Here is a 25,144-nt window from a genome sequence, read left to right as displayed (position 1 = left end):
CTCGCCGCCAATGCCCAATAGTCCGGGACGAGGTCGGCACCCGTACACTCCCATAACCACTACGTGGAGTGTGGGGTCAGAAAACCCAGTAACCTGGAATTTAGGCAAGAAATGTATAATTTAAAAGTAAGTAGGCCTCCCGAGTGCTTTATGAAATGTCGCTAGAACTCTTGGCTGTACAATTTGCCTGCTTTGCAGCTAGGGAAAATCTAGGACACATGGAGTTAAATGCTGGGCTAAGCCAGACCTTATCTGCATTTCTGTCTAGGTCCTAGGCTCTACACCTAGCACATCATTAAAATCCCACTTACCAGGGTTCTCAACAAAGGTAAAGGTTGCTAAAAGTTAACAGTGCAACATGTATTTAAAACTATTAAAGAGACAGTTTATGTGCAAGGGGTGCATAAGGAAAATAAAATACACTTTTGGTAAAAAGTGTATTTTGGTAGGCATAAGAACGTGGATTTTTAACCTATGTTAAAAGTTTAAAGAATTGTTTTTGAAGGTTTAAGCAAGTTTCGAAAGGTTAATTGTAAAGGAAATTCTGTGTGTAAACATTTTGGTAAAGATTGAAGGGGTGTCATCCAGCTTTTCTGTAAATTAGGCATTAAAATAAAAGCACAATGGGTTTCTCTTAAAGCATTAACCTGTTCTTTAACAAAAATTATAAAGGGTTAAAAAGAGTCTATGAAAATCTTACCTTGTCGTCAAACATTAAAATCGGGTAACTATGTCTACAAGGTTTTATTAAAATTGAGTTTAACATTAATAGCACACTAATATAAAGGTAAAATTTAGTTTATTTGGTATAAAATCATACAAGGAAGCATTGCTAAATATAAAATGGTATTTGGTTTTCTTTGATCTATATTTATATGATATGTTATTGATATGTTTTCCAGGGTTATAGGAGACTCTGATAATTCTGATATATCTTAGTGTACATTATCAGTAATAATTATAATTGTTATGTTAAACTTACTGTGTGCCACAGAGGTAACAGCTATCCTTGTCAATTGTGTCTTTACCTATGGCCACCCTAAAATTTTTCTCATCCATACAATTGTCTTATTTCGGCGCTCCTTAAAAGGTGGTTTTATGATCAGCTATAAAAGTCTAACAGGTGCTCTTGAATGCAGGTTTCTGATAACTTTGGAAATTGTAACATCAGAATGGAAGAAAAACGTTCAGAACTCTTGAAAAGCTAAAATTTTCATTAATATCAAGCAGGACAGGAATTAACTGCATGAACTAAACTAATAGGAGACTGTAGTAATCTTGATGTTTTGCTTAAAATATTGCCAACGTTTTGTTTCATTTTTCAAAGTTAAAGAAACTGTTCTTTGGAGATACTGACAGCTTTTAACAATTTAGTATGCGCCCATGAACAAAATTTGGAGCATACTTGTTTCTCTCTACCTGATTTTCTCCAGAATTTGGAAACTATCTGTGAGTATTCTTAAGTTATGGCAATATAGTTATTTGCATAAGTGCAATAAGTATCTGTTTTCTTTTGTAACAGGACACAATTGGAAAAACTGGTTATTTTACCAAGGCTTTGACTGGAATGGTGTGCTTTCCTTTGAGGAATCAAAATTTATGAAGCCAATAAAGCCCTTGGAAACTGGCCTCATATTCTGTGTACAAAGTTCTTGTACAGGGTTTCTGATCTGTGGCAAGTAAAGAATGTCCCTTTCTAACAGGCCAGGAACCCCAGGTTATCTTGGGACCTCAAGAAGAGACAAATTCAACAACTCATAGGTATTTGATGGTACAAATCTATGACTGGGCATGCCTTTAGAAAGGTCTCACCTCAGAGTCTCTCTACAGAACAAAGTTCCATCAAAGCTAATTTAAAAGGCCTATGTAACAAATAATTATTCTTGCTGCACTGTATCCAGATAATTAAGCCACATATAATAGAGCAAACTAGGCCTACCATGATTTGTCTTTTAATAAAAATGGGAAACTGGAGAAAGAAAATTATGTTTCAAAAACTATAGCACACCTGTCATTAAATTCTAGTATGTTTTTCAATTTTTGTTATTTTCTTCATTTTAAATTAAATTCTAATTGTTCTGGCTACAAGATTCCAAAATAAGCTGTGCTTTCTTAAAGCCCTAGAAGCTGAAAACTAGATGTTTCAGCAGATGCTGCCTCTAAGCCCCCCAACCATGACAGGAGAAAATCTCTTCACTGCTGGTGCTGACAACTAATAACTAAGGGTTCCCGGAATCCTTCCCACCAAGTCTAGTGAGTCCATGGAACCCAGGGTAATTAAGAGGATATCTGTTACAGGAATCAACTCCTAAATACATCACAGGCAAGTCAAAGCCTGGAAAGCTAAGGAAGCAACCTGAGAGCCCAAAAAAAAATCTTAAATATTAATGTAAATAAATAGGAAATCTTACACTGAAAATCATAAAAGATAAGTAACTAGGCTGGGTGCGGTGGCTCATGCCTGTAATCCCAGCACTATGGGAGGCTGAGGCAGGCAGATCACAAGGTCAGGAGTTCGAGACCAGCCTGGCCAATATGGTGAAATCCCGTCTCTACTAAAAATACAAAAATTAGCCAGATGTGGTGGTGTGCGCCTGTAGTCCCAGCTACTCGGGAGGCTGAGGCAGGAGAATCACTTAAACTCGGGAGGCGGAGGTTGCAGTGAACCAAGACTGTACCATTGCACTGCAGTCTGGGTGACAAGAGCAAAGCTCCATCTCAAAAAAAAAAAAAATGAAGATAAGTGATAAGTAACCGAGAACTACTCACCTTAGTCTCATCCCTACCTCACCAAATAGTTTTTGTCATTCCTATCTCTCCTTTTAAGTCAAATGTGAAAACTTTTTAATGGAAATTACTTACTATACCACCCTTGTGGAAATTGCTTTACTCTACTATTTGCAGTAGGACTATATACTGTAGCACTCTCAGGGTGGAATATCGGACAGAAAATCTCAATTACTGTAGCATTTTGAGTGATTATTATTAAGGAAAGGGCTAAAAAGGAAGTACCAAAACAACCAAATAAATGCTTGGTTTGGGAACAAAATCATAGCATGGGTCATTCCATTCCTGGGCCCTCTTCTAATAATATGCCTGGGACTAATGTTCTTACCCTGCCTAATTAACCTTTTTCAAAGATTTTTAACTGACAGGATCATGGCCATTTCACAAACAACTACCCAAAAACATCTATAGACGGCATTGCTCCTACAGTCAACCCAAGACCAGAAAACTCTCTGTACCCTCATCAGCAGGAAGTAGCCAGAAAGAAATTGCTGTCCCTCCTCCTTTTTATAACCATAGGGTCTGGATTGACAGAGCAGGAGCATCGTCATCTTGGACAAGCCCCTCATGCTAAAGTTCACTTTAATAAAAAACTGCCTAAATCCAAAGGGCATCAGCTGAATGGCTAAGGTCAGCATGACCATAAATCACAAGTAACATCTCCAACCAGAAACATTCCAAACTCCTTCCTGACCAGAGACATGCTAGACCCTAGATAAAGCCCCCTCCAGGCCAGAAAAATGTCTGCCTCAAGATAACCTCCCCTCCTCCCCTTATGGCGGGATTCCAACCCCGCCATAAACTTATCCACACACATAAACATTCCAAGCTTGTGATAAGCCCCCTCACCCTAAAACCAATATATACTCTTAGTAAGAGAAAGGGCTCCGAACCAAAATGGGCCATCTAAAGTAAACCTGTTTCTAACTGCCAACGTATTTTTGCTTCTTTCCTCTTTCTCTAACTCTTACACAAAAGCCGTAACTACGGCTTTGATTAGACAAGAGACTGATTTCAACAACTTTCTCCCTATAAGAAGATCACGGACTATGGAATGGACTGGTTCTGGTTTACAGAGGCTGTGTACTTGTGTGCCTTGATGTCCTGAAAGACTTTTGACAGATAGGACCTAATCGTAATACACTTAAATGTCAAGTCACCATCCCAAACTGAATATACATGAGTCGTATGTTACATGCATGTTTCTTCAATATGCATGTATCAGGTCCACCTTCATGAATATTCATAGCCCCTCATGTAACCTGTTGAATGTGTAAGTTTAGCCAACCTGTGCAGTCTAAAGCTCCTGCCTCAAAGCCTCCCCCTTCAAAGTGCCTGTCTCTGAGTTTCTGTTGGAGTCAGCTCCCCAGCCTCCAGGATGGCTACCTTGCAGGTTGTACCCCTTTAGAAGAAATAAAGTCTCCATCTCCTTTTCTAAATTTATACATTGTGAGTTGTTTTTGTTTTTCTTTCTAAAAAAAAAAAAAAAAAAAACACACAGTTCAAGACTACATGGCTAGGATGACCCTAACACCTAGTATGACTCTAGTCCCTTACTGAGAATGTTTAAGCTGCCAAAAAAAAATGTGGTGGTTGTAATAACCAACTTCTGACAATAGGTCCCTGACTGCCCTTTCTTAAAGCATTTACTGAAAACGGCTTACAGGTGTGAATTCTTCCTCTGACCCTTTGAGATGTATGTCCTACTCAGGAGTGTTTTTTGGCCAGGTGAGGTGGCTTACGCCTGTAATCCCAGAACTTTGGGAGGCCAAGGCGGGCAGATCACCTGAGGTCAGGAGTTCGAGACCAGCCTGGCCAACATGGTGAAACCCTTTCTCTACTAAATATACAAAAAGTTAGCCAGGTGTGGTAGCGCATGCTTGTAGTCCCAGCTACTTGAGAGGCTGAGGCACGAGAATCTCTTGAACCTGGGAGGCAGAGGTTGCAGTGAGCCAAGATTGCACCACTGCACTCCAGCCTGAGACAGAAATGAGAAACTCCGTCTCAAAAAAAAGAAAAGAAAAAGAAAAAGAATGTCTTTCTCAGACCTGAAAGCCATTCCTCTGAAATGTAATCATCAGAAATGATAGGGCCCCTGTCTTTCAGTCTTTGTAGTGGGAGAATAGAATCCCAACTTTGCTAATTGCCAGCTAACAGACACAGCTGGCCTAACCAACATTTCCACTGAGCAATCCTTGGTAATTTGTCATTTCCCTAATTCCTCCCCCTTCCTGATCCTTCATTCTCCCTTTAAAAGGCACAGTCACCTCCGTACAAATGAAAGTTCATTTACACTAGACCCTCTTTTATAGTAGTTCATTATTGACTAAAATCTGTCTTTACCACCTTAGTGTCTGGCTTTGTCTTTCACAGAATTCAGCAAATTGCTTGAGTTACATAACTACTAAGCACCTAAGCCACAGATTGATTCCAGGTCTCAAAGTCCATGGTCTACCACTTTAGAAAGGCTTATTGAATATCCTAAACAAACATAAAATGAAAGAGGAACACAGTCAGTGTCAAGCAGAGCTCCATGAGAGTAAATAATCAAAGGAACAACCCAGAGAACCTCACAATTCGTAATTTAAGAATATTATTTTCCAACATCTTTTAATATATACCATGGAACTGTGTTTTAGGGTATTTTGTTTTTGTTTTTAGATTCAGGGGGTACATGTGCAGGTTTGTTACATCAGTATATTGCCTGATGCTGAGGTTTGGGCATCTAATGATCCCAAGTAGAAAACATAGTACCCAATAGGTCGTTTTTCAATCCTTACCCACTCTCCCCCTTTTGGAATCCCCAGTGTTATTGTTCCCTTCTTTGTGTCCCTGTGTACTCAAATGTTTAGCTCCCACTTATAAGTGAAAACATGCATTATTTGGTTTTCTGTTTCTGCGTTAATTCACCTAGCACAATAGCCTCCAGCTGCATCCATGTTGCTGCAAAGGAAATGATTCCATTCTTTTTTGTGACTGTGGGAACTGTGTTCTTTAATTGCTTTAAACTAGTGGGTAGTAGTGCTCCTTTGGGCAGCATATATACTAAAACTGGAATGATACAAGATTAGCATGGTGCCTGTAGAAGGATGGCATGCAAATTCATGAAGTGTTCTATTAAAAAACAAAAAAAAGGTGGGTAGTAAAGATATGAATTCATTCCACAGGTTAATTGGTATTATAAAATTCTTGATCTATATAGCAGCCAATATAGTCTCAGACTTTTGATTCTCACAACTAAGGCATGTCTTCCAACTTAGCCAATAGCAGAGCAGTAATAGCAGAGATCTGGAAACTCCATCTTTAAATTTCTGTTTTATTTCTTAAATTGTTCAGAATCCAGACAAGGTGCTGCATATTGGAGGCTCCTCACACATAGCACCAGAATCAAGACCCAGATATAACAGAGAAAACAATACAAAATCATCCAAGTAGAGCTTAATTCACAGGCTTTAAATTGTGCTTTTCAAAAACAAATTTTCAAAAAGTTTCCCATAGTCAAACCCATCAGACATTTATGATTCTTCCCTTATTTTTATGCTTATAAAATAAAGCATTTTCCCCTATTGAAAATAAAAGTTACTTTTGTTTTCTTTTAGTTGTTTTATGGATTCATTTATAAATCACTGTTTCTCTTTCTGTCTCCAGAAATTATTTAGTGTATGTTGTAAGGGATCTTTTTTCTTTCCAATCACTATGCCCTTTCCCCAGTGCCAATTTTGGAATAATTATTTCCCTCACTAGTTGTTAAGGCCACCTTTATCATACAGTAAATTCTTGTTAATACATATTTTATATATTTTCCGGAGCATCCTGCCCAATGTACCTGTCAATTCTTATGTTGGTACCTGTCCTAAAAAAATAAACAAATCAGACTCAAACTCATGATTCATGCCCTCATAGGATTTGCCTTTTGAAACAGCAGGACCCTCACCCTGTCCAAAGTTCCCTGTACACCATGTTCTATTGTGACTGGCCCTCTTAATAAATTTAATCCATCCCACTCTTAACACTGACTCACACCAGCTACAGAAGACAGTAGCTGATGAAGTGGAGAGAACCCAGCCAATGACAGACCCAACCCCACACCCTGGGATAGGAAAGAAAATCCAAAACAGAGCTCTGAATTATCCTGAGTGGAAAAAAACAAAACAAAACAAAACGAAAGACTACAAACTGTATGACTCCATCTATGTAACATTTTTGAAACAACAAACTTGTAGAAATGGTGAACAGATTAGTGGGTGCCATGAAATAGAGTCGGTTTGGGGAGTAATAGGTATGTTTGGTGATAAAAGTGCAACAGGAGGGCTCTTTGTGCTAATGGAAACATACTCATTTAACTGTAGTGGTGGATACACAAACCAACATTTGATAAAATTATATAGGACTAAATACATATACAAAGTACACATCAAACTGGGGAAAATCTGAGTATGATTGGTGGACTGTTTTGTTGTCAATATCTTCATTGTGATGCTGTACTATACTTCTGCAATATGTTACTATTGAGTGAAACTGAGTAAAGGGTAAGGAATCTCTGTATTATTTCTTACAACTGCATATGAATCTATAATTAGCTCAACAAAAATTTCAGTTGAAAAAAACAAGGGTCTTTCCTTGATTACTAACTTGTTTTAAAGCAACTGATTGGAATCCTACCTTGAAATTGCAATGTAATTGCAATCTATTTAAAGCAGTGCTGTTCAACAGACCTTTCTGCAAGGATGGAAATATCCTAAATCTATACTGCCCAATACAGTAACCACTAACACATGCAAATATTGAGCACCGGAGATGTGGCTAGTGCAACTAAAAAACTGAATTACAAATATCGCTTAATTTGAATTTATGTTTAAAAGGCCACCTGTGATAGTGGCAACCTATGGGACAGCACAGAAATGAAACTTGACCTTATTCCCGATTCCCTTGTAAGTAGGAAGGAAGAACACTCATTTTGAAACCATGCAATTGTCCCATAGGACGGATGTTTATGGTCTTTTTTTTTTTTTTTGAGACGGAGTCTTGCTCTGTTGCCCAGGCTGGAGTGCAGTGGCGTGATCTCGGCTCACTGCAACCTCTGCCTCTGGGGTTCAAGCAAGCAAGTCTCTGCTTCAGCCTCCCAAGTAGCTGGGATTACAGGCGCCTGCCACCACACCCAACTAATTTTTGTATTTTTTTTTTTAGTAGAGATGGGGTTTCACCATGTTGGCCAGGCTGGTCTTGAGTTCCTGACCTCATGATCCACCTGCCTCAGCCTCCCAAAGTGCTGGGATTACAGGTGTGAGCCACCGCGTCTGGCCTGGTCTCCTTTAAATAAACAAATTGACTCTCCCAGTCTAAAAACTTGAGAAATTTACATTTGTCTTATCTGAGTTCCTTTCTCAGGAAACTAGCCATCAGACCTCCCAGGTAGCACCTAGGAACTGAAACTTATCAGATCACCACCTCTGGACAATCAGATGCCAGACCCCTCACCTCTAACAATTTCCTAACTGATGCCTGTTGATCCACTCCTCCTCATCTCTCCCCAAATCCTGCTGTTTTTGCACATGCAGTTACATTTCTTCCCTGCTATATCCTAATTTTAATCAGTTGAGAAGATAGATTTGAGACTGATCTCCCCCCATAGGCTGTAGCACCCAAATAATGCCTTCTTCCCTGACAATAATGGGGTCTCAGTGATATGCTTTCTGTGCTGTGAACCACCGGACCTAGACTGAACCCCTGGCATTTCTCTATTTCCCACCACTGAACTAAGTTATAAACTCTCAGGATAGATCTCTGTTTCTTCATTTTAAGATGGGGATTAAAAGGTACATCCTGGAGTGTTATTTTCAGTGTAAAATATGGCTGTGAAACCTCCTACACCTATGCACAGGTAAACTGATGGCCCTGCAAATGCCCAGAGAAGTCACCTTGTAAAGATTTAATGAATGTTTCCCACCATTATTGGAAAATCTGGCTAAGTCAGTAGCTTTGTTTTCATATACTTAGAGAGGAAATCAACAAAAACTTGATACCCTGTCATTTCCTTCCAGTTTCTTCTGCAACTCTAGCTCCAAAGACTGCAGTTCCTGCAGTATATATATATATATATATATATATATATATATATATATATATATATAAATATATATATATATATATATTTTTTTTTTTTTTTTTTTTTTGAGACGGAGTCTCGCTGTGTCTCCCAGGCTGGAGTGCAGTGGCGCGATCTCGGCTCACTGCAAGCTCCGCCTCCCGGGTTCACGCCATTCTCCCGCCTCAGCCTCCCAAGTAGCTGAGACTACAGGCGCCCGCCACCACGCCCGGCTAGTTTTTTGTATTTTTAGTAGAGACGGGGTTTCACCATGTTAGCCAGGATAGTCTCGATCTCCTGACCTCGTGATCCACCCGCCTCGGCCTCCCAAAGTGCTGGGATTACAGGCTTGAGCCACCGCGCCCGGCCTTTTTTTTTTTTTTTTTAACAGGAAAAAAAAACATGCAAATGTACTATTTCTTCAAACACAACTAGGAATGATTGAACAGCTGGGGGAATAGGAAGAAAACCCCTCAGAGAACCAAGGACAAGCAGTGGCACATGGCCACTACGAATGGTTCTTCACTGTTATGTGGGCAGCCGGCAGCCAGCAGCTAGAGTCCGTCCTCGCTCTTCAGCCAGCAGTTCTGCAAAGTCAGGCCAGCTGGCTCTCCGCCCGCGGGCTCGCTCTTCAGCCAGCAGGTTCTGCAAAGTCAGGCCAGCTGGCTCTCCGCCCGCTCTGCACCCAGGCGAAGTTCGGGTGGGGAGGGGTAGGGGTGGTTCCGCTCCGCCCCGCCCCGCGCCCGCCCCTCCCCGCTAGGGGCGGGGCCTGGGCCTGCGCCTGCGCGCTCAGCGGCCGGGCGTGTAACCTACGGGTGGGCGCCCCACGCCCGCCAGATTCGCGCAGTCTCTGGGATACACGCCGCGCATCTCCAGGGCCTGAGCCAGGTCTGTTCTTCACGCAGGTGTCCCGCGCGTCCCATTCAGCCATGAAGTCCGGCATCCGTGTAGCGCTGGTGACTGGAGGCAACAAGGGCATCGGCTTGGCCATCGTGCGCGACTTGTGCCGGCTGTTCTCGGGGGAAGTGGTGCTCACGGCGCGGGACGTAGCGCGGGGCCAGGCAGCCGTGCAGCAGCTGCAGGCGGAGGGTCTGAGCCCACGTTTCCACCAGCTGGACATCGACGACCTGCAGAGCATCCGCACCCTGCGCGACTTCCTGCTCAAGGAGTACGGGGGCCTGGACGTGCTGGTCAACAACGCGGGCATCGCCTTCAAGGGTACGGGGAGGGGACGTGGCCTCCCCGACGTGGGCTGCTCCTGTCGAAGAAGCGCTGCACTGGGGCTCCTACCGGCTGCGGGGTCCAGAAGGACTCCCTAGGGAGGAGAGGGAGGAGCTGGGAGATGTAGGGAGTGCAGAAACCTTAGAGAAAGGGAGTTTTCCAGCCAAAGGGAACTTTGTGTTTCCCTGGCTCGGACTTTTGGGGATCTCTTTCAGATTTTCTGCAGTTTTTCTGAATTGAGCTTTAAGGCCATTGAATGAATTTTGAACTGATTTTAAAATAAACGATAAATTGCAAAAAGAAAAAATGGTTATGCCAAGATCCAGTGTGTGCGCCCTTCATCCTCTTTCCCCCAATGGTACCATCTTACAAAAACACTAGAACGTTATCAAACCAATAGATTGGCACAATACTGTAACCAGACACAGACTTTAGACAGAAGGCACTAATTTTTTATTTTTAGTATCATTCTATAGAATTTTACCTTGTGGGTACAATGTGTTAACTATGTTCTCTTTTTCTCCTAAAAGTTGCTGATCCCACACCCTTTCATATTCAAGCGGAAGTGACGATGAAAACAAACTTCTTTGGTACCCGAGATGTGTGCACAGAATTACTCCCTCTAATAAAACCCCAAGGTGAGTCTGATGGGAAACAGCGCACCTTCTCTTTGGGGCTTGACTCTGGCCCCTGCTTGTCTGGGATTTCTCCTACAGGCTCCTGCTTCCTCTCCATGCTGCATGTGCACTGACCTCTGTGCTTTGTCTCCTGCCAGCTGATAGGTGCCATTCTGCCTCAGGACTTTGTCCTCACTTCTCCCACTCCCATGGCCATTCGTCCTCCCCATCCCACTGGTCTTTGCACACCTGGCTAACTCTCTTAGCCTTCAGGTCTTAGCTCAAACGTCTCCTGAGAGATGCTCTTTCTTTGCTCCATGCCTCTCCGCGTGGGAGTCCATCCTGTACCCTTTCTCTGCTCTTTCAGAGAGATGTTATTCAGGCTGGTGGAACCTTTACTACCACCAGTTCATTAGGCCCTTCTAATACCTGTCACCTGTCTGGAACACTCCTTAAGCTCCCGACCACATAGTTGTCTTGCTGCCTTTCCGTCTCTTTCTGATGCCTTTCCCCACAATCTAGGATGTTTCCAGAGGATCCCTGTCCTTTTCCCTAAGTTATCTGGGACACAGACCCCACCACCTACCCACCAGGATCGTGCAGGTCACCATGCCCCACCCCTCATAATCACTTACTAGGTCCTAGGAGTTGTGCCCACTGAGTTCCTCCTGAATCCATCTCTCCGGCTTTACAGCAGGCCCTCACCTGTCCCTCTGGACAACTGCAAACCCTCACAGGGCACCTCTGGTCTTGAGTCTTTTCCTTTCCCAGCATCCTGCATGCTGTCTGCATGGTCATGCCGCTCCCAAAAATCCTTCAGGAGGAAAGTCCAAGCCCTTAGCATGGCACACAGAGATGTCCATAATCTGCCGCTGCTTAACTCCGGGCCCATTTTAACTCCCCTTCAACGTGCTCAAGGTGCTGGATACGACTATCACATTTCTTTGGTTGTAAACTGCTGTAATCGTTACCCTAAGTAATGGGACAGGAGATGAACCCACCCATTAAATAAAGCAGCAATTAAGCAGCTACTTTTAGAAAAATTTAAATGTGTGGCTTCGAGTTGGGTACTTTCATGTACGGCTTACTCTCAGCTTTTATCCTGTTTCCCTGTCCTGTCATCCTATTAAGTTGTGCTACTTCTAAGGCTCTGGTTCACCAGGACCTCAAAGGGCAGCTCTTCCAGATCTCACCTGACTCTACTCAGCCAAAATTTGAAGGCAGGAATGAAGTTCTTTATGCAACTACCACCACACTTGCTATGCGCATTCCTCTTAGAACTCATACCAGCAACTGTCTCTCATATGAAAATTTTCTGCTTCAAAATCCCTGCAAATTTGGCATTCACCTTTCTACAGGATTGTTGCACACCTTTCTACATAATGCTTTGTGGTGTATCTTAGGGAGAGTGGTGAACATATCTAGCATGATGAGTCTCAGAGCCCTTAAAAGCTGCAGCCCAGAGCTGCAGCAGAAGTTCCGCAGTGAGACCATCACCGAGGAGGAGCTGGTGGGGCTCATGAACAAGTTTGTGGAGGACACCAAGAAGGGAGTGCACCAGAAGGAGGGCTGGCCCAGCAGCGCATACGGAGTGACGAAGATTGGCGTCACCGTTCTCTCCAGGATCCACGCCAGGAAACTGAGTGAGCAGAGGAAAGGGGACAAGATCCTCCTGAATGCCTGCTGCCCAGGGTGGGTGAGAACCGACATGGCGGGACCCAGTGCCACCAAGAGCCCAGAAGAAGGAGCAGAGACCCCTGTGTACTTGGCCCTTTTGCCCCTGGATGCTGAGGGTCCCCATGGACAATTTGTTATGGAGAAGAGAGTTGAACAGTGGTGAGCTGGGCTCACAGCTCCATCCATGGGCCCCATTTTGTACCCTGTCCTGAGTTGGTCTAAAGGGCACTTACAAAGTCATAAATATCCTTATATAAGAAAAAAAAAGATCTCTTATCAATTAGTACTCACTAATACACTACTAATTGAGCAGCCTGCACACTCAGTTGACCACCTAAACCTGTCAGGTCTTTTGTGGTTTCCTCTGATGCAGGGAGAGGAAAAATTGTAATTGATGAAAATAATGAATGAAGATCAACAGATGAATAAATGGTTCTTTATAAGTGTCCATTTGTATGGATTGTTTAGATGCTAAATAATCTTTGTCTCAAGTACAATCAACCTAAAAGGTCGAGGGAAGGGACAGTACAACTCGGTGAGCGAACTCAGAGAGTAAATAAAGAGCCAGTTAGTCAATAGTTTCAATGTCGTAGGTCAAACAATGCATTGGAACTCCCCATATCCACATTATGTAACACAAGCTGACAGCATGTAAGCCCGTGAACATAGCTGACTCTGGCCCTTCCCAGCCTCTAGGAAAACATGGACAGTACCACAAAGGCAAAGGCAGCTGACTTGGTTTCTTTAAAAAGCCAGAGTCATTGGGGAAAAACAGCTAGTTGCAATGTGTGAAACGTGAGTGTGCACTTGCATGAAATACCGAGCTGATGAGGGACCTATCAGATCTCCATAGGAATGTTATTTATGTAGAGATGAAGTGTCATGAGGTGTACAACATAAATGTGTTTCAGCACAGCATCTACAGACGACCAGATAAGGCAAATGTGACAAAATGTGCACGTTGTTGAACTTTGGTGAGTGTCTGGGTATCTGTTATTCTATTCTTGCAACTTTTCTGTTTGTTGAAAGCTTTCAAAACCTGGGGGTTGGGAGTGGAAACTCCTAGCTCTGCCCTCTGATTTCCTGACCCCAGGCAGAATACTGTATCGTGCTTTGTCTCTGTTTCCTCAACTATCAAATTGGGATGACAGTTATAGGATTATATGTATTGAGATCAAGTGTTGAGAACAAATTAGATGGGTGTGATGGTGGGTGCTTGTAATCCCAGCTACTCGGGAGGCGGAGGCAGGAGAATCACTTGAACCCAGGGGGCGGAGGTTGCAGTGAGCCGAGATAGCACCACTGCACTCCAGCCTGGGTGACAGAGCGAGACTTCACCTCAAAAAAAAAAAAATAGTGTTGAGAACAGCCCCTGCTGTCATTAGTTCCTGTAAATGGGCCTGACACCATCCCTGCTGGTAATGAGAAGTGTGTGTTTACTGTCTAACACCCAGTAAGTGCCCACGCCATTCTCTTTCTTCCACAGAATCACATTGTCGCGATCTCTCACACTTCACCAGTGAGAATTAAGGCTTAGAGAAACAAAAAGCGATCACCCGTCTTCTTTTTTTTAATTCTCCAAACTGCTTCAGAAGAGTACCTTATTTTACTTATTTATTTATTTATTTATTTATTTATTTATTTATTTTATTTATTTTTGGAGACAGTCTCAATCTCAGCTCAGTGCAACTTCTGCCTCCCAGGTTCAAGTGATTCTCCTGCCTCAGCCTCCTGACTAGCTGGGATTACAGGTGCCCGCCACCACCCCTGGCTAACTTTTGTATTTTTAGTAGAGACAAGGTTTCGCCACATTGGCCAAGCTGGTCTCGAACTCCTGGCCTCAAGTGATCTGCCTGACTCAGCCTCCCAAAGTATTGGGATTACTGACATGAGCCACCGGCCCCGGCCTAGTCCCTTATGTTAAAAGTGAGGTTTACTTTAACAAGTTTCACCTTTCAGTAGGGCCGTTCATTTCTTCCTAGTTTTTGTAAACAGACACCAGAAAACAACCACATCTACTACAGCAAGACTGGTATTCTCAAGTGCTACTTTAGAAACGTATACCTGTATTGCCAAGATATTTTTCCCTTAATACCTTACAGATAACACCTAGCTTCTTTAAGAGATTTAGAGAAAGCATTGTTCCAAATTCAAGTACCTGCTTACCTCTAGGGGGGAGGGGAGGAGGACACACACATGGTTCCGTCTTTATTGCTAAGGATTTCTTATGCCAGGTGATAGGTATATGGTGCTAAAATAACATTTTCAGAAAGGTAAAATCATGACATACAGATATAAAAGTAGTATTCAAAAAATGTATTTTACTCCTGCGGGAACCAGGGAAATGTTATAACTGGTTCAAAGGAAAAGCTAAAAGGGCACAGATTATATGGAATCAACAAATGTTGAGCTGAATTGCAAATGACGACAACATTGGTGTTTTCACAGGGAGGAGGAGGTCAATTCAATCACCACTAGACAGGACAGCACTTGCACCTCTGTTACGTACAATTTAGAAAGAGATGCAAGAATGAACAGGGCCATAGCTCGATGCTACGAGTCTTGCCTTGCAAACACCCTTCACTCTTGTGTAAGTCTGGCAAAACACCCATCCCCAAGATTAATAACCATGCCAGCCTGCTCTAGCAGCTCTTAACACATGATGACGCTGGGGAGAAAGGAAACAAGAGGCTGACTGTGCTCTTTTATGTTCCCACCCCAATCCCAAACGGACAGCAATTCTCCTAGCCAATGCTGTCTTTTCCCCTAATAAATTCACTCTCCTACGCTGTAAAATGATTATTCTTCCCGCATATCTCCCAGACTAATCATGCGAGAGGATGTCCTCAAATTGTTCCCTAAAAAAGAAATAGGTGCCCCTGAGAGTCGTTCAACATACCTCTAATCAGACAGCACACCATGCCCTGCTTTCCATTACAAGAAGAGGCACACTGCTTCTCAGGCAGCGCTCCCACCTGAGTCCTGGTTCGTCCACTATCGCCCTCCCAAACATTTTGTTCTTGTAATTATTCCCCTTCTTTCCTTCACCAAATTCACCTCTCTGAGGTTACCATTGCATAAAAACATGCTTTAATATCTGTCCCAGCTTTTAAAACTAAGGAGTTGAGTCACACAAAGTAGGTTCTCTGACCACACTGGAATTACATTAGAAATCAATAGCAAGGTAGCCAGAAAAATCCCCAAATAGTTGGAAACCAAAAAAATACACTTTCAAACACCCTTAGTCAAAAAGATATCAAAAGTTAAGAAAAAAACAAAAAATTAAAAATTTTTTAAAAAGATACTGAAAGTTAAATTCAAAAGTATTTTGAACTGAATAAAACTGAAAACACAACATATCAATGTTTGTGGGGTGGCACTAAAGCAGTACTTAGAGGGAAATTTATACTACTTAACACCTACACTAGAAAAGAAGAACTATCTCGGCCGGGCGTAGTAGCTCATACCTGTAATCCCAGCACTTTGGGAGGCCGAGGCGGACAGATCACCTGAGGTCGAGAGTTCGAGACCAGCCTGACCAGTATAGAGAAACCCTGTCTGTACTCAAAATACAAAATTAGCCGGGCGTGGTGGCACATGCCTGTAATCCCAGCTACTAGGGAGGCTGAGGCAGGAGAATCACTTGAACCCGGGAGGCGGAAGTTGCTGTGAGCCAAGATCACGCCATTGCACTCCAGCCTGGCCAACAAGAGCCAAACTACGTCTCAAAAAAAAAAAAAGAACTATCTCAAACAATGACCTCTAGTTTCTAGTAAGAAACTAGAATAAGAGCAAATGAAACCCCAAATGAGCAGATGAAAGTAAATAAAGATCAGAACAAAAATCAATATAATCAGAAGAAAGCAATGAAGGTAAAAAAAAATCAATGAAGCCAAAAGCCAGTTCCTTGAGAAAAAAAAAAAAAAAAAAGTGCTAAACCTCTAGCCAGACAGATCAGAAAAAGAAAAAAAAAAAAATGAAAGACACAGATTACCAATGTCAGGAATGAGAAATAGCATCATTATGATTAATAAAAAGATAATAAGGGGTTCGGCAGTGACTCACCCCTAAAATCCCAGCACTTTGGGAAGCCGAGGCGGGTGGATCACCTGAACTCAGGAGTTCAAAGTCCAGCCTGGCCAACAGGGTGAAACCCCGTCTCTACTAAAAATACAAAAACTAGCCAGGCATGGTGGCGGACACCTGTAATCCCAGCTACTCTGGAGGCTGAGGCAGGAGAATCGCTTGAACCCGGAAGGCAGAGGTTGCAGTGAGCTGAGATCATGCCACTGCACTGCAGCCTGGTCAACAGAGTAAGACTCTGTCTAAAAAACAAAACAAACAAACAAGAGCATATTACTAACAACCTCATATCATTGGAGATAACTTACATAAAATGTACACATTTATTAATATTTAGAAAAACACTCAACTCACTGAAGAAGCAATGGAAAATCTGAATAGCTCCATGTCTGTAAAGTGAAATATCAAATACTCTTTGGAAAGAAAGAAATATTGGTTGGGGCATAAAGGAAACCACACCCAGCAGGTGCCCAGCTATTGACTTTGATAGAGAAAGTGGACTCAGGGTGGCAGGGCACAGGCAGTTCAGCCAGATCTGCTTGAGTAAAGCAGAATCATGATGAGACGGTAGCTCTCTGCTAATCTTGGAGTCACTAATCAAACACACTCAGATCAAACACGTGGGTTACAGTGAAGAAGATGAATGAAGGAGTCCAACTGACCGTCCATACATTGACACACCTTTGGCAATTCCTTCGTTTTATGGGTACACGTCTCATGGGGAGATGCCATATATTTTACATATTAACTGTGACTTTGGATAAAACAAAAATGTAGATACTTTTAGCAAACAGGGGTTATATAACAATTAGAGAAAACATTCTAATAAATGGCTTATGGCATAGTAGGAGTTTCATAAACATTCTCTCCCATTTGAGAATACTAGGAACCACACAGAGATTGCCTGCCCATGCCTGGAAGTCTAATTACAGGACATCTTTTTTCTCTAATTCTTAAGTTTCAGTTTCTCTTAAGCAAGAAAGGGGATCTAACTGCTAACTAAAGCAGTTAGTGTGTAAATAATTTCATTGCATCTTAAGATAAAGCAAACATCTGCATTTTGCAGTGAGTGATGGGTGCACAACCAAGAAAATTACTTGGCACGTGTTTTCCTCCCTTTGGGATTCTCCCAAAATAGTTTTAATTCAACTGTCACCTGTCTCAGGCCCCCTACTGACCCATCACCATCAAGTTTTGCTTTCAGGGAGGCAGACCTCTTAGCCCTGCAAAGCATTGCTTGGCTCAGCCAGGATCAAAAGAGGGATGTGTCTTGGCATGACACAATATACAGCTCATGGAGAGGGTAGATCCGGGAGTCAGGGCATTAGAAAACTTTCTGGAACATTCAGCCCCTCCGGCGTTGCAGCTCTGGAACGCAGAACTTAGTTCTGCTAAACAGCCTCAACCTAGCCATGCTGGCCTGCAACCATGAGGCACCTTCAGGCTGGAACAATTCGGAGAATGGACATCTCTGTACACACAGGTCTCAATACCACTTCTAACGCGTACAAGGTGTTAGTCTCAGATAAACAGTACTGGGCATGTTGGCTGCAAACAAAGTAGCATCTGGTGGAGCACACGGAGGTACAGGGAAAGAGGAGTTGCTCATGACATGGGGTCAGAATCCATGCCTTCCATTAGCTGGGCTACTTACTCGGATCTCCATAATCCCAATATAGGTGAGAAGGTGTCTATACCCTGTGAAGTATAATTTTGGCAGAACAAGGTACATTTGTTAGGATATGGACTATCCCAGGAAGTCCATCCCTCACAAGGATTTGCCATTCAGAACTGCCCAGTCCTGACACTAAAAGACAACAAAGGAGATTTAGGGTCACACTAGCTATTGCAGATAGCCCCTAACCTGTAATCACAATTCTATAACTTTACGTCATCTATGCCATAATTCCCATTTTGGGGAACAGTAATAGATTGAAGACTGGTTGCCAGGAAGATATGTCCATGCGTCAGAATCTATGAATATTTTCTTTGGAAGAAAGATTTTTGCAAATGTAATTAAAGATTTCAAGCTGAGCTCATCCTGGATGATCTGGGTAGGCCCTGAATCAATGACAAGTGTCTTTTTACAAAACAGAGAGAGACAAGGCAGGCATATGAAGACAGGTTGATTGGAGGGATGTGGCCAAAGACCCAAGCCAAGGAAAGCCTGCAGCCCACAAAAAGCTGGAAGAGTCAAGAAAAGATTTCCCTCTAGAGACTTTGGAGGGAATGTGGTTATACTCACAGCTTGATTTCAGACTTCTGGCCTCCAGAACCGTGAGAGTAAATCTCTGTTGTATGTCACCAAGTTTGGGGTTATCTGTTTCATTTTGTTTTGTTTTTTGAGACAAAGTCTTGCTCTGTTGCCCAGGCTGGAGTGCAGTGATGCGATCTCGGCTCACTGAAACCTCCGCCTCCCGGGTCCAAGTTCAGGAGCAGCTGGGACTACGGACACGCACCACCATGCCCGGCTAATTTTTGTATTTTTGTAGAGACAGGGTTTCACCATGTTGGCCAGGCTGGTCTCAAACTCCTGACGTCAAGTGATCCACCTGCCTTGGCCTCTCAGACTGCTGGAATGACAGGCGTGAGCCACCACGCCCACCCAGATGTGTTATGGTGGCCCTAGGAAAGAGAAACCAAAATCCCAACATAAGCAGATATCCTGTGACTGAAATTAACCCTCCAACAACTTCCCACTCTGGCCTTACCTAACTATAAACCTCTCTGCTCACTCATATAGACAGCCTTCCAAGTTTTATCCAGTTCTCTGGAGCCTAGAAGCAAAAACCTGTGACAACCTTTTTCTTGATCCAGCAGCGAAGACCCATCCACCTCATCTCAGAGCAGCAGTAGCAGCAGCAGCTGTGCCTGAAGCCCTCTGTCGCCTTACCCCTGGAGCCTGCTTTAACATAGTGGGCCCTCCAGCTGCACAATTTTTGCTTCTCACTGAAAATAGTCAACCTGATTCACCTCCCGAGACATTAGAACGAGATCTCAAATGCCTAGAACAACTGACTGCTATACGCGTCTTCACGTTTTTGTTCCTTACATAGCTTTGTTTTTATTTACCTTTGTTCCTTATTTACCTTTGTTCCCCCCCCTTTCTCTGCTGGTTTAAGGTTCTGGATTGCAAATAGCTACGTGTTATCTCCTAACTATGTCACCCGTGTGGGCCCCTGTTCCTAATACTGCCTTTGTACCCCTCGTGGCTCCATGGCTTAAACCTAATTTAACCAACCATTGGAATTATGTCCACGTTTGATATGTTTTGCTATGTCCCCACCCAAATCTCATGTCAATAATCCTCCCAGTGCTGGAGGTGGGTCCTCGTGGGAGTGATCGGATCATGGGGGCGGGTTCTCATGAATGGGTTAGCACCATCCCCCCCAGTGTTGTCTCATGATAGAGTTCTCATGAGATCTGGCTGTTTAAAAGTGTGCGGCCCCTCCTCCCTTTCTCTCTTCCTTCTACTCTAGCCGTGTAAATCGTACCTGCTTCCCCTTTGCCTTCCGCCAGGATTGTAAATGTCCTGAGGCCTCCCCAGCCATGCTTCCTGTATAGCCTGTGGAACTGTGAGCCAATTGAACCTCTTTTATTTGTAAGTTACCCAGTCTCAGGAATTGCTTTATAGCAGCGAGAGAATGGACTGATACAGCATCCCTTTGGGCATTTCCCAGTTTCTATTAGTACCGATCCCTTGTAGTGAATCAGTTGTGTAAATGGCAAATACTATAACAAGCCAGATGGCCAAAAACTGAGTACTATTTATAAGGTCATGCAAAAAAAAATGGGAATTTTCTGTCTCGGTTAAAATGAAACTTGGGTATCCTTTCATAGAAATTAGCACTTCAACCACACTTACTAATAGAGGTTAGTAAGTAACCAACTGATGTGGGACTAACTGTACAAGTGGAAGATTCTTCTCTTACACAGATGCTTTAAGGAAGGTTTCTACTTCTGCTTAGTCTCCTTGACTATGGAACTATATGCTGATGTCTACATCTCACTGCCTGGTACTGGAATAGACTTGTGTTGACTTGTGTCAAAGCTGTAGGACAATTACACAATATCATGGGGTATTTTGGCCAACAATGGAACGTTGGGTGGCGTCCAGTGACTGATAGTGGATTTATGCTACAAAAGCTAATTGGCTACTGCCCACAAGTCGGACAGAGACTTGCCAACCCTATAAGCTGATGCCAACTATCAGGAAAGTTCCTGATATTTCTCTGAGTCCCTTTGGCCCATTGATTTCCCCTCATTAAAAAAAAAAAAAAAAAAGGCTTCAAATCTCTTAATTCAAGATAAAGAAGCCAGGCATGGTGACTCATGCCTATATTCCCTGCACTCTGGGAGGCCGGGACAGGAGGATTGCTTGAGGCCAGGAGTTCAAGACCAGCCTGGGCAATATAGTGAGATCCCATCTCTACAAAAAAATTTAAAAATCAGCTGGCCATAGTGGCACATATATGTAGTCCCAACTGCTGGGGAGGCTGAGACAGGAGGATCCCTTGAGCCTGGGAGTTTAAGGCTGCCGTGAGCTACGATCATGCCCCTGCACTCCAGCCTGGGCAACAGAGCAAGACACTGTCTCAAAAAAAAAAAAAAAAAAAGAGAAAAGAAAAGAAAATATGAGCTTCAATTTAAAACCCTAAATCTTAACCTTTGAGGAACAATTCTGTGCTGCTTTATTCTGTCTTCAGGCATACCTATTTCACACTTTAAAGAAGGCCCAAAAAGTGGCTCAAAAAACCCTACGTGCCTTGGTTCAGAGACTGACAGAGAACTAGGGAGTGTAATTAAAGCCAGAGGTCTCCTTGCCTAAGAAATTCACAGGACTGGATTGACAGTGGGTTAAAAAGAGTCATTCTAGATATACTACTGCCTTCTCAAGGCAGAACAGGCACCATCTTAGAGAACGTTAAACTTCCATCCTACAGTCTTTTCTATGATCTTTAATATTATAGAGATCTGGGAAATAAAGACATTAGAAAATTCAGCAATCTGGGCTGGGTGTGGTGGCTCACGCCTGTAATCCCAGCACTTTGGGAGGCCCTGGTGGGCAATCACCTGAGGTCAGGAGTTCAAGACCAGCCTGTCCAATATAGTGGAACCCTGTCTCTACTAAAAAAATACAAAAGTTAGGAGATAACACCTGGCTAATTGTGTGTTGTTTTTAAGTATAGATGGAGTAGTCCATGACTGTAGCCCCAGCTCCTTGGGAGGTTGAGGCAGGAGAATCACTTGAACGTAGAAGGTGAAGGTTGCGGTAAGCCTAGATCGCGCCACTGCACTCCAGCCTGGGCAACAGATCAAGACTCCATCTCACAAAAAAAAAAAAAAAGAAAAAAGAAAATTCAGTAATCTGGTTGACAGTCTCACATCCAGTTCTTTGGGTTCTTCAAACAGAGCAGATAACATCAGATTTCTTGGCTTAAATTGTGCAAATTTGGTTCCTGGCTGAGAAGTAGACGACAAACAAAGTTCTTCAGTGTTTCAGTGATCAAACATGTACTTCTACAGAATCATAAATGTTGCCACACAGTCGCTATTTTATCAATGATCTTATTGACAAAAACAAGAAGACCTCATATCTATTGAAACTGAAGTGACTTCCAACCATGAATACCTCATCCAGTGCTGTAGTTCAAAGATGTTTTCTCTTCCATAGATGTGGTTGAAATATGATTCAAAAATTATGTCTCAGGCCGGGCGCGGTGGCTCAAGCCTGTAATCCCAGCACTTTGGGAGGCCGAGACGGGCGGATCACGAGGTCAGGAGATCGAGACCATCCTGGCTAACCTGGTGAAACCCCGTCTCTACTAAAAAAAAAATACAAAAACTTAGCCGGGCAAGGTGGCGGGCGCCTGTAGTCCCAGCTACTCGGGAGGCTGAGGCAGGAGAATGGCGTAAACCCGGGAGGCGGAGCTTGCAGTGAGCTGAGATCCGGCCAGTGCACTCCAGCCTGGGCGACAGAGCGAGACTCCATCTCAAAAAAAAAAAAAAAAAAAAAAATTATGTCTCAGTAATAGAAAGGTGAAGAAATTATAACTTGTCAAGCAGATTAACTATATAGAGACCACAAGCTTAAAATCCAGATAGACTGGTTCAAATTCAAACACCTTGAGTGTCAGTTTGTTTGGTGGAGTCATGTTTTAGAAAGATAAGCTCATAAACGGTTCAAATACAGACAACTTTAGCACCTCTCCTAGTTTACAAATTCTGGCCAGCCACAATTTAAACCTCAATTATGAACTTCTGCTCCAAGATCACCCTGTGGCTAACCATCCAAACATAAAACCTCGTGGCTCAAGACCCTGGGGGAGTCTATTGGGTGGAATTATTCAGCCAGTGGCTCCCTTACCTAGTAAGCTTCTAATAAAGTTAGCTTTTTTTTTTTTTTAATAATAATCAGGTTTTTCTGGTGGTCTTATACGAGTCTTTGAAAGCTCATTGTGTAATATTCAGGAAGCAGTAAAGAAGGCTTTTTATACCCTTGAACTCGCCTTCTTTCATACTGTTTATAGTCAATGATTCTGGGATAGATAATGTAAGAATAGGGAAGTTGTTTGTTCAAATTACATATTGCCTTACTTTCCCCAATCTCCAACAAGATCCTGCAACACAAACCAAAACAAACTCAGAAGCACAACTGCAGTAAGCCAGTACCAGTGAAGGAAGTAAGTTGCTTCTCCAGGTAGTGCTAGAGAAAGTGTCAAAACCACTGGCCATATTGAAATCATCCATGCAAAACCATGTTAAGTTGGAGATGTGACAGTGAGTTAGTATAACATTTGCTGGGGCCAGGCACCGTGGCTCATGCCTGTAATCCCAGCACTTTGGGAGGCCGAGGCAGGTTGATCACCTGAAGTCAGGAGTTCAAAACCACTCTGGCCAACGTGGCAAAATCTTGCCTCTACTAAAAATACAAAAACTTAGCCGAGCCTGGTGGCATGCCTGTAATCCCAGCTACTTGGGAGGCTGAGGCATAAGAATCACTTGAACCTGGGAGGCGGAGGTTGCAATTAGCCTAGATCACACCACTGCACTCTAGCCTGGGCAACAGAGTGAAGCTGTGTTGCAAAAAACAAACAAACACACACACACATACACACATTTGCAAAACACATAACTTCAAAGAGTAGCTCTTCGAGTCATTACTCCCATCTCTCTATGCCATGTGGGTGAGGGTTTGGCGGGGGTGGTTACAAGGAAGAACACATCAGGGAGAAGCACCAGAGGTAGCAAGGTCACAAGTGTGGGGCCTAGAAGCGTCATCGCTGCTCACATTAGTGCTGCTGGTGCTGGTCCTCACCCCAACCCCATGTCCAAGCTCAGGAGCACTAATGTTCTGCCGTCCCTCCTGCGCCTCCACTTCATGCTAGAGGCCTTAAAGGACTGCAACCACTGGAAACACAAACAGGCCCCTGGCAGGGCTGGTCTTTGGACAATTGTGAAAGACACAAAAGAAGACAGCTTCTAGGGGCAGGCGTGGTGGCTAACGCCTGTAATCCCAATACTTTGGGAGGCCAAGGCAGGTGAGTCATATGAGGTCAGGAGTTCGAGACCATCCTGGCCAACATGGTGAAACCCTGTCTCTACTAAAAATACAAAAATTAGGCCGGGTGCGGTGGCTCACGCCTGTAATTCCAGCTACTTGGGAGGCTGAGGTAGGAGAATTGTTTGAACTTGGGAGGTGGAGGTCTAGTTTTTTTCCTCTGTGGTCAGAAAAGATACTTGATATGATTTATGTTTTTTTGAATGTCTTCAGACTTGTTTTGTGACCTAAGATATGGTCTATTCTGGAGAATGTTCTATGTGCTGATGAAAATGTGTATTCTGCGACAGTTGGCTGAAATGTTCTCCTATTGTGAATTAGACCTATTAGATATAGTGTATAGTTTAACTCTGATGTTTCTTTTTTGATTTTCTATCTGAATAATCTGCACATTAAAAGTCTTCTACTATTATTGTATTTCAGTCTGTCTTTCCCTTAAATCTATTCATGTTTGCTTTATATACTTGAAGGCTGCAGCGTTGGTTGCATATATGTTTGTAATTGTTACACCTTCTTGCCGAATTGATCCTTTTATCATTATATAGGGACCTTCTTTCATTTTAGTCTTTGATTTGTAGTCTATTTTATCTGATATAACTAGAGCTACTCCTGTTCTTTTTTGGTTTCCAATTGCATGGAATATCTTTTTCCACACCTACACTTTCAGTCCAAGTGTGTCTTTATAGGTAAAGTGGGTTTCTTGTTGGTAAGAAGACCCAATTTATAGGTAAAGCGGGTCTTATTTCTTTATCCATTCAGCCTCTCTATGCCTTTTAAGTGGAGAACTGAGTCCATTTATGTTGTTTCATTACTGACAAGTAAGAACATACTACTGCCATTATGTTGGTTGTTTTCTGGTTGTTTTGTAACTCCCCTCTTCTTTTCTGTCTTCCTTTGTGGTTAAGGTATTTCCTCTGGAGGAAATACGTTTTTATTCATTGCTGTTTATTTCTGGTGAATTTATTATAGGTTTTTGTGTTGTGGTTACCATGAAGCTTACAAAAAACATCTTAGAGTCCAGGTGCGGTGGCTTATGCCTGTAGTCCCAGCACTTTGGGAGGCTGAGGTGGGCGAATCACGAGGTCAGGAGTTCGAGACCAGCCTGGCCTACAT

At 43.0% G+C, this 25,144-nt stretch overlaps 1 protein-coding gene, 2 long non-coding RNA genes and 1 other non-coding gene across 6 annotated transcripts in view; 3 read left to right on the top strand and 1 right to left on the bottom strand.

Moving 5' to 3' along the window:
- The first annotated feature begins 44 nt into the window (after positions 1-44).
- On the top strand, positions 45-1,633 carry LOC107129072 (uncharacterized). Its single transcript, XR_001489116.4, has 2 exons — positions 45-126; positions 1,523-1,633. It is a non-coding gene; the product is annotated as an uncharacterized lncRNA (long non-coding RNA).
- Positions 1,634-5,808: 4,175 nt separating this feature from the next.
- On the top strand, positions 5,809-5,911 carry LOC123572607 (U6 spliceosomal RNA). The gene has a single exon (XR_006697172.2). It is a non-coding gene; the product is annotated as a U6 spliceosomal RNA (small nuclear RNA).
- A 3,797-nt stretch (positions 5,912-9,708) lies between these two features.
- Positions 9,709-12,835, top strand: CBR1 (carbonyl reductase 1). Of its 2 annotated transcripts, none has more exons than XM_045387789.2 (3): positions 9,709-10,090; positions 10,624-10,731; positions 12,114-12,835. In XM_045387789.2, the coding sequence occupies exons 1-3, from the start codon at positions 9,802-9,804 to the stop codon at positions 12,548-12,550; spliced, it is 834 nt and encodes a 277-aa protein (XP_045243724.1). In that variant the 5' UTR covers positions 9,709-9,801; the 3' UTR covers positions 12,551-12,835. The 2 variants fall into 2 exon arrangements, with proteins under 2 accessions (XP_045243724.1, XP_073890158.1); XM_074034057.1 differs by having other exon boundaries at positions 11,842-12,835.
- Positions 12,836-17,168: 4,333 nt separating this feature from the next.
- The window catches only part of LOC102140471 (uncharacterized), a 69,060-nt gene continuing 61,084 nt past the window's right edge, over positions 17,169-25,144 (bottom strand). The window contains exon 2 of one of the 2 annotated variants that reach the window (XR_012432019.1): positions 17,169-19,095. This is a non-coding gene — a long non-coding RNA (uncharacterized lncRNA). The remainder of the gene's footprint in view (positions 19,096-25,144) is intronic. The other variant, XR_012432023.1, reaches the window with a different exon arrangement.

This window comes from Macaca fascicularis, chromosome 3 (genome assembly GCF_037993035.2).
Source record: "Macaca fascicularis isolate 582-1 chromosome 3, T2T-MFA8v1.1".
Classification (NCBI taxonomy): Eukaryota; Metazoa; Chordata; class Mammalia; order Primates; family Cercopithecidae; genus Macaca; species Macaca fascicularis.
The sequence above is the reverse complement of the archived record's forward strand: the minus strand, read 5'-3'. Positions and strand labels throughout refer to the sequence as shown.